Genomic DNA, 9,524 nt, shown 5'->3' with positions numbered 1-9,524 from the left:
GTTCTGGGCACAGGTCAAGACTTTGCACCCAGGGCAACCTGTAGCAGGACCCCTGGCCCTGGGCAGGGTTTTGAGGCGAGTCTTGCTTCAGGGGCTCCCAAGCCCAAGGGAAGCGGGAACCAGGCACTCTCAGAGCCAAGTGGAGGCGGGGAAACCTGGAGCCTTCCCTGGCACCAGGCACAGAGGCTGAGGTTCTTATTATTTATTGGCTTACCAGGCCACAAAAGCAAAATCTAGCAGCAGTTCCTGCCTGATGGCCCATCCATCTGCAGGCCCTGAAAGGCTGCCCAGAGTCAGGACTCCACGGTCAGTGGGTTCGAGCTGGCACAGAGCTGAGCCATCTTCGGCTGTCAGAGCTGGATTCCCTAGGGAGAGGTGGCGGAGAAGAAGGGTGCGAGGAAATGAGCCATCCCATGTGCCCAACCAGAGATGAGTCCGCTGGGAGGTGATGGAGGCAGCAGTTGGGCTCAGGGGCCTGATTCCAAGTCCACTGTTCTTTTATCCCAAGATGTCTGCAAGGGGACTGCTGTATCCATCTACCCAGCTGCTAAGGCTGTTTCGTGCTACTCCTGATGGAACCAGACTCAGGCAGAGGGCTTGAGAGGTAAACCCACTGCACAAGGAAGGCAGGTAGTGCCAGCTTAAAAGTATGTGTTACCAAGTCCTGGACACAGAAAGGCATAAGTACCCTGACTTAGGAGCAATCTACCTGGTACACAGGCCCTTAACAAAGGTTAGTTTCTTCCCCCTTCCATCCTTTCCCCCTTTTCCTCCCTGGACCAGCAGTCTCCCAGGCATCATCTCTTGAAAGGATGGATTCCCCTTGAGTTCGGCCAGGGGCTTCATAAGGAAGGAGGTGGATGGGCCTGGGTTGGGGCCCCTGCCCTCTGGACACCCACCTGCTTCCTTGAGATCCAGAGTGGAAGAAGAGGCTACGGATGTCAGGGCCCAGGCTGGTGGGGGTGCACTGGTCCAGCACATAGTGGCTGCCCTGCTTCCGTCGGGCCGTCTTCTTGTCCAGCTGTGGACAGAGCGGGATGCAAGGCACCTGGGCGTAGGGGCTTTGCAGGTTGGCAGCTGGCAAAGGTGGAAGAGGCAGGAAAGGGAAATGCTTCATAACACACCCAGCCTTGGGAGGCAGGCAGACCTGTGTGAAATCTGGGTTTTGCCACATAACGAGCTGGGTGGGTTTGGGCAAATCACTTCACTTCTCTGAGCTACATAAACTGGAGATGATAGTGATACCCACCTTGGAGTTGATGATGAGGATAAAAGGGATAATTTAGTGGAGCACAGTGTAAGGGCTAATAACAGCCTTAAAGGAGCACTTGTCTTTGTAATGAGTCCAGGCAGAGTCTGACAAGGAGACTCTAAAGAGACTGAAAAGCTCCTAGCCCATCACTTGGCACACAGTAGGAGTTTACTATTATGGGAAAGTAACCTTGCCCATTGAAAACAGCACAGGTTTTGGAGGCAGATATGAGTATAAACTTCCCTTTCTGACACATGCTAGCTGTGGGGCCTTGGGCAAGTTACTTAAACCTCAATTTTCTCATTGTGAATACGTGGGGTAAATGCGTGATTATGAGGATTAAATTCTAGCATAAATGCAAAGGGCCTGGCACAGTGAGTGATCCCAGTGGGTACTCAATAAATGATGAGCTGGGATTGCTCTTCCTTCTCAAGCCAGGCTCTTAGGACCAACCTGTGCTCAGGGGGAAGTCTGTCAGAAGGCTGGAGGTGGGTGGTGACTCGCAGCCTGCTGCCTGAGGTACTCGCTTAAGCCCGAAGTGGGAAACCACGTCTCGGCTCCTGGGCCCGGCTGTGCCGGGGCCCAGGGCCCTCACCGTAGTTCTGCTGCTTCAGTTGGCTCAGGATCCTGAGGACTCTTCGTTCTGGGACTTCCAGGATGTCTGCCTGCTGGGAATTGTAGGCAAGCTTCTTCCGGGACCGCAGCCGGCCTGTGGCCGATTCCATCTCTCGGGCCTTAAAGGTGCCTGCCTTCAGCTTCTTCTGGTAATAGCTGAGGAGGCAGTGCCCACCCAGCTCAGCCTGGCTGTGTTTAATTCACCCTCCTCCTCCCTCCCTCTTCCTGAGCCCCTGAGCCCAGCTCAGGAGCAGGGACACAAGCCCAGGAGTTGGGAGATCTGGGTTTTAGTCCCGGCTCTACCGTTAACTTCCTGTGACCGCGGGCAAGTCAGTGCCCTGCTCTGGGCCTCAGTCACCCCTATGTAAAGGTGGGGGGAAACGGTTATCTCTACCAGTCACTGCAAGTCACTTGACTTCTCTGAATGGCTCAAACAGTCCATGTTTAATAGGGTTAAAAACAAACATTAAATAACAAGGCCCATGAAGCACTCAGCAAATCGGCCCAGGGAAAGAGCTTGGTAAATGTTACCTGTGATTTCTATCACTCATATTTTTACTCTGATGTGCTTTGAAAGCCAGTCAGTGAACTCTTGCTCATCTTCCAGATTTCGGCTTAAGGATTATCTCCAGAAAGTCCTCTCTCCTCCAGTAGAATAGCTAGGTTCCCACTACAGGTCCCCTGGCAACCTATACTTACCCCATCATAAACCATGGCCCACTTAATATTAACTCATCACTACTTGCCTTCTCTCCAGTAGACTTCAGCACCATTCATTCATTCACTCAAATATTCATTGAGCGTTTACTGCGTGCTGGCCACTCATCTAAATGCTTGAGAAAGAGCTATGCAGGAGATAGCCATACATGGTCTTTGTGTCGTCTCTCAGCACCACCTCTTACTCCGGCCACTGTCACAGCAACCACTTCTATGTGGGCCTCCGCCAGTTTTGCACAGGGACAACCTGACATGGACTCACCTCAGACCTAAGCCTCTTGTTTCTTCCCCCAGAGCCTCTCTGACACATGTACTGCCCAGAAGTGCAGGGGAATTAAACACCTGAGGGGGCCACGCTTGACCAAAGGAACCAGCAGCTGAGGTCTACAGGCTTCTCTCTCTTCCCCTGACAGTTCTGAGCCACCATTCATAGTCTCCTCAGAAGACCCTGGGGGTAGTTGACTCAGTAACATATCCCTGTACTGGCTCCCCCTCCTGTGCTCACGTCCCTTCCCTCACTTCTGCTCCCTGGCATCACTTTCCAAATCAACTGCCTCGGCACAGAGCTAGTGGGAGAGTCAGACCATGAACAAATAAATAAGCAAAGAGACCGTCTGAGTAGTGACGGGTGCTCTGAGACAAAGTAAAAGCTGAGTAGAGGGTAGTGACGAGCTATTTTGTTCATAGCCTTCAGAGAAAGTCTGGAAGTTGGTGACATTGGAGCAGAATGAGGGGAGGGAGCAAGCTAAACGGATATCTGGGAGAAGAGCCTTTCAGCCAGAGGGAGTGGCTTGTGAAAAGGCCAGGAGGTAGAAAAGAGCTTGGTGAGCTCTAGGACAGGGAGGGGCCAGAGCCTGGTGTGTGAGGGAGAAGGGGATAGAAAGGGGCAGCAAGATGGGAGGGTCGGACCACCGGGGCTTTGTAGGCAGTGGTGAGGGGTGGGCAGGCTGCTCAGAGCGTCAGGAAGCCGTTAGGGCTTAAGCTGATGGCTCTGCTAGAGCCTCTGCCTCTCCCTGGGGCCTGGAATTTTGAGTTTTAATGAGCTTCACACACAGAAAATAGAAAATGAATACCAGAGCCCTCACATGGAGATTGGATCTAGACCCCTGTGTAAAATTAGGACTTGAAAAGTCAACATTCTGAGCAAAAAGATGGACTAGAAAAAACTTCACTCCATGGGGGCCAATAGACCATGAACAGAATGTATGCAACTTTCTCAGTCACAGTTTTAAAGGAAATTGCTTGCTCTCTACTTCCTCTCCTCCCCCTTCCTGTGGGCTTGAATTTAAATGTGTTGCTGGTAAATTGGCTTAGGATTGACCTAGGGAATGGTGGAACAATGAGTTGGAAAGAAACTGAGTGCTTCGGTGACCTTGTCTTCCTGCCTGCCTCCTCCAGACCGTCAATGTAAGAGAGAAATAAACTATATCGTTAGAACTATAGTACATTGGGGTCTATTCCTTAACTAATACACTAACCTAGAATTCTGCACCCAGCCATCTAAACTATCCAGTAAGTGTGATGGTAGAATAAACATACAAAGTCTTTTGTAGACATACAAAGTCTCAAAAATTCCACCTCCCATGCATCTTTTCCCAGGAAGCTACCGCAAGACATGTTCTTCCAAAAAGAGGGCATAAACCAAAAGAGGAAAGGAAGATATACACACAGAAAATAGGAGAAAGGCCAAAGTTAAAGGAAGATGGGGAAGGAAGATCCCACAATGTCAGTGCAACTGTTGTGAAGGGCAACCAGTTTAGATTGGATCACCATAACTTAGAAGATGGAAATTTCAAGGATTGGTGTTCCCATACCTGTTGTTCAATTACTGCCTTTTGAACCCTAAAAAGCTACAGGGAAAACATGCTCCCATTACGTTCTTATGCAAACTAAACAAACCAAGAAAGAGTAAACAAGCCAAGAAAAAGTAAGACATGTGATCCAGCAAACAGGATTCTAATCAGGGAAAAAGAAGAAAGAATTCCTAGGATGACAACAGACTCCCAAGATGACAGCTCTGCCACAGACCTAAAAAAGAAATTAATTCAAAAATGAGAAGAACAGAATGATTTAGAAAATGCCTCCAAGAGAAGGAGACTCTAGGAAGATACAAGAATTATCAGTGAGTAGTACAAAGAAAAAAACATCAAGGCAACTGTCAACTTTCAGGAAATAAACAAGAATGGAAATAAAATCATAGTATACAAAAATGCTCATCTATGAATAATTGTATAGCCATATTATTATAGAAACCCCAAATATTTAGTAAAAAATGATGGTTTATTGGAATGGGGAGTAGGGAGCTGAGGGGATAGTTGTATCAGACAGCTAAATTCTTACTACAATAGGAAGTCCGTAGACACAAGTCTAAAAATCACTAACCAAAATATTGTAGTACATCCATATTATTTAGAAGTAAATGCCAAAAATACACAAGAAGAAAGAGAAAGCTTGCATAGCCCCGTACCTATTAAAGATGTTGCATTCACAATTAAAAACCTTCCCGCAAGGAACACTTCAAGGTCTAAATGGCTTCACTGTGAGTTTTATCAAACCTTTAGGGAAGAATGAATACCAAGATTTCATGAACTCTTTCAGAACATGAGAACCCTTAACTCATTTTGTGAGGCCAGCATTACACTAACAGGAAAACTAGGTATTACAAAAAAGTAAGCAAGGGACCAATATCTTTTGTGAACATAGATACAAAAATTCTTAACAAAATAGCAAAATGAATTCAATGATATGTTAAAAGGATAATACACAACAACTAATGTTAGAAACAAAAACTAACCCTAAACTTTACATGGAATCACAAAAGACCCAGAACAGCCAAAGCAATACCGAAGAAAAAGGACAAAGCTGGAGGCATAACCCTCCCAGACTTCAGACAGTACTACAAAGTTACAGTAATCAAAACAGCATAGTGTTGGCACAAAAACAGACACATGGATCAATGGAACAGAATAGAGAGCCCAGAAATAAACCCACACACCTACAGCCAATTAATCTTCAAGAAAGGAGGCAAGAATATACAATGAAGAAAAGACAGTCTCTTTGGCAAGTGGTGTTGGGAAAACTGGATAACAGCATGTAAATTAATGATGTTAGAACACTTTCTCACACCATACAAAAATAAACTCAAAATGGCTTAGACTTAAACGTAAGACAGAACATCATAAATCTCCTAGAAGAAAACATAGGCAAAAGGTTCTCTGACATAAATCATAGCAATGTTCTCTTAGGTCAGCGTACCAAGGCAATAGAAATAAAAGCAAAAATAAACAAATGGTACATAATTAAACTTATACGCTTTCACACAGCAAAGGAAACCATAAACAAATGAAAAGACAACCAGTAGCTCGGGAGGAAATATTTGCAAATGATGCAAATGATAAGGGCTTAACTTCCAGAATATATCAACAGCTCATACAACTCAATAACAAAAAAGAAACCAGTCAGTCAAAAAATGGGCAGAAGACCTAGACAGACATTTCTTCAATGAAGACATACAGATGGCCAATAGCCACATGAAATAAATGCTCAGTATCACTAATTATCAGAGAAATGCAAATCAAAACTACAATGAAGTATCACCTCACACCAGTCAGAATGGCCATCACTAAAAAGTCCACAAAGGATCAATGCTGGAGAGAGTGTGGAGAAAAAGAACCCTCCTACATTGTTGGTGGGAATGGTGCAGCCACTATAGAAAACAGTATTGAGATCCCTTAAAAAAATGAAAATAGACTCACCTTGTAATCCAGCAATCCCACTCCTGGGCATATATCTGGAGGAAACACTAATTCAAAAACCTACATGCTCCCCAATATTCATAGCAGCACTATTTACAATAGCCAAGACATGGAAGCAACCTAAATGTCCATCGACTGATAATTGATTGGATAAAGAAGTTGTAATACAGACACACACTGGAACACTACACTACTCGGCCATGAAAAGGAATGAAATAATGCCACTTGCAGCAACATAGGTGGACCGGGAGATTGTCTTTCTAAGTGAAGTAAGTCAGACAGAGAAAGCGAAATACATGATATCACTTATATGATGTGGATCTGAAAAATGATACAAATGAATTTATTTACTAAACAGAAACAGATTCACATAGAAAATAAACTTATGGTTACGAAGAGGAGAGAGAGAAGGGAAGGAGGGATAAATTAGGAGTTTGGAATTTGCAGATACTGACTACTATTTAAAGAAAGACCCATGTGGTATTTGCAGAAATATAGACACAGGAAGAGGATGAAGAGTCCAGAAATAAACCCGGGTGTATATGGTCAATTAATTGGGGGGGGGCTTTCTATTTATAGTGTATTTTTTTCTTAACTAAGATTTTTTAATAGACTTTATTTTTTAGAGTAGTTTTAGATTCACAGAAAATTGGGAGGAAAGTACAGAGTTCCTGTATACCTCCTGCCCCGCAACACACACAGACTCCCCATGATCAACAGTGGTACATTGGTTAAAATCGATGAACCTACTTTGACATATTATCACCATAAGTCCATACATAGTTTACATTAGAGTTCACTCTCAGTGTTGTATATTGCATGAGTTTTGACCTATGTAAAATGACACGTATCTACCATTACAGTAATACAAAATTGGTTTCGTTGCTCTAAAAATCTGTTCTCCACTTCCTCCCTCTCCCTTCACCCCAGTAACCACTGATGTTTTTACTGTCTCCATCGTTTTGTCTTTTCCAGAATGTCATATGGCTGGAATTGTAAAGTAGGTAGCCTTTTCAGATCAGTTTTTTTTCACTTAATGGTATGCATTTAAGTTTCCTGTCTTTTCATGGCCTGGTGGCTCTTATTAGTGTAGAACATCCCACTGTGTAGGTGTAGCACAGTTTATTTATCTATTCACCTGCCAAAGGTCATCTTGGTTGCTTCCAAGTTTTAGCAACTATGAATAAATGTGCTATACACATCTGTGTGCCAGTTTTCGTGTGGACTAAGTTTTCATTTCATTTGGGTAAATACCAAGGAACACAATTGTTGGATCATATTGTAAGAGTTTGTTTAGTTTTGTAAGAAACCACCAAACTGTCTTCCAAAGGGGCTGTACCATTTTGCATCCTCACCAGAAACGAAACAAGAGTTCCTTTTATTCCATATCCTTGCAGGCACTTGATGATTGTCAGTGTTTTGGGTTTTTACCATTCTAATAGGTATATAATGGTATCTCCTTGTTGTTGTAATTTGCAATTCCCTAACAACACGTGATGTTGAGCACTTTTTCATATGCTTGTTTGTCAGTCATACATCTTCTTCGGTGAAGTGTCTGTTCAAGTCTTTTGCCTGCTTTTTAATTGGGTTGTTTTCTTATTGTTCCATTTAAAAAATTCTTTTGTCTATTTTGGATCACAGTCCTTTATTAGATATGTCTTTTGAAAGTATTTTCTCCCTGTCTGTGGCCTGTCTTCTCACTCTTTGATATTTGGCTTTTTGTGTTGACATTTGCACTGAAGCTACAAAAAAATGGTGGGTAAAACTGAGCCTTAGCATAAATCAAGGAAGTGGCACCAAACTGAACTCCAAGTCATTGTATTCTTCAGTACACAGCCAATTGTACTGACAGGAAGGAAGGAAGGAAGGAAGGAAGGAAGGGAAGAAAGAAAGTCCTTGGTGAAAATGAAAATGATTTTCATTATTTTATTAAATCTTGACTCTTGAGCACTTACCGGTTTAATATTCTATGAATAGTCTCTAAAACCCTTCTGCTAGATACTAAAGTACCACAGTTGTCTTGAGGAAAAGGACTTGTGAAATTGAATTGTGAGCTACAGTGGTCATTTTTTTTTCTTATGAAGGAGTTCAGGACACGGCACCTCAAAATATGTCACTTTGGCACTTTGGTTATTTTGAGTTAAAGGCATTTGATAAACAGTAGATGCAAGAAGGTCACACTGACCTGCCTTTTTCTTTCTAAAAGCAAGAGATGAAATTGCCATGTGAAAGCGCCTTCTCTGTACCAGGAGGAAGAAACATTTTCATCATAAGGGGTGAGGAGTCGAGGCCAAGAGAACTCTGTACAAACAGTCCTTGTTAAAATATCAAGTATCTTCCTTTAGTCCACCCCCGTATCATTTAGTTACTCCCTTACAATTGCTATTCTTTGCTCAACCTAGTATGTGAGCACTTAGGCCTTGTCACTTCTTTGGGTCTTCATTTTTCTTATGAAAGTTTTTCTTGATAATTACATCTAAATAAATCTCATAGGCTTGCCTCCTGTTAATCTGCCTCATGCCAGTCCCAGCTGAAAACCCTAAGAGGGTAGAGAAAAATTTCAACTCTCCTAAAGTTTCTAACAAGGATGGGCTAGCATTGTCTGGGACACCCTGCTCACTCCAGGGGGCTGCAGCTGAGAGATCGTGGGACCTGACTAAACCAGCAGAAGGTAAGAATTCTTACCACGTCGGTCTCCTGGATCTCTGTCTATAGTGCCTAGCCAAGAGTCCCTTCCTTCCCAAATTCAGATAGGCAGGAGAAAAAACGTTTGTAAGAATCAGTTCTTTGGATTGTGACCCTTGCGAACTTGGTTTTGGGTACCCATTGGTTATGGATCCTTTCCCGCCTAGGGACAGCTATTACTTTCCCACTTGTCTCACGTTGTGTCCTGAGATCTTAGCTTGGCTTTCTCTCTGCTGGGGCGTGCAGGTTGTCTCTGTCTGCAGGTGGCCAACTGGCAGGTTGGGAGCCCTGAGAATATGTAGACGTCCTGACAGAAATGTGGGTTGCACCCCATTTGTGGCTAGCATCCTATGGACTGTTGCCAATTCACGGGGTAGAGGGGTTATTTAAGTCTTTCTTTTGGATGTCTTTGGGCTCTGGATCTTGAGAAGGCTGTTACCTTTTTGCATCCCTCTTTGAAGATACCTCTTGCATCCATGGTTAAGTCATTAAAGGCTTAT

General features: G+C 43.9%; 1 protein-coding gene across 7 annotated transcripts in view; it reads right to left on the bottom strand.

The window, feature by feature from the left end:
• Positions 1-9,524, bottom strand: part of SPATA21 (spermatogenesis associated 21) — a 47,539-nt gene that overhangs the window by 6,880 nt on the left and 31,135 nt on the right. For 6 of the 7 annotated variants that reach the window (XM_072975299.1, XM_072975298.1, XM_072975303.1 and 3 more), the window contains 3 exons: positions 1,848-2,023; positions 900-1,077; positions 188-365 (listed from right to left, as the gene is read on the bottom strand). In XM_072975299.1, the coding sequence (XP_072831400.1) occupies positions 308-365; positions 900-1,077; positions 1,848-2,023 (412 nt within the window). In that variant the 3' untranslated portion in view covers positions 188-307. Of the gene's footprint in view, positions 1-187; positions 366-899; positions 1,078-1,847; positions 2,024-9,524 lie in introns of those variants that run through there. The other variant, XR_012079478.1, reaches the window with a different exon arrangement.

Source organism: Vicugna pacos, chromosome 13 (assembly GCF_048564905.1).
Source record: "Vicugna pacos chromosome 13, VicPac4, whole genome shotgun sequence".
NCBI classification, from domain to species: domain Eukaryota; kingdom Metazoa; phylum Chordata; class Mammalia; order Artiodactyla; family Camelidae; genus Vicugna; species Vicugna pacos.
The sequence above is the reverse complement of the archived record's forward strand: the minus strand, read 5'-3'. Positions and strand labels throughout refer to the sequence as shown.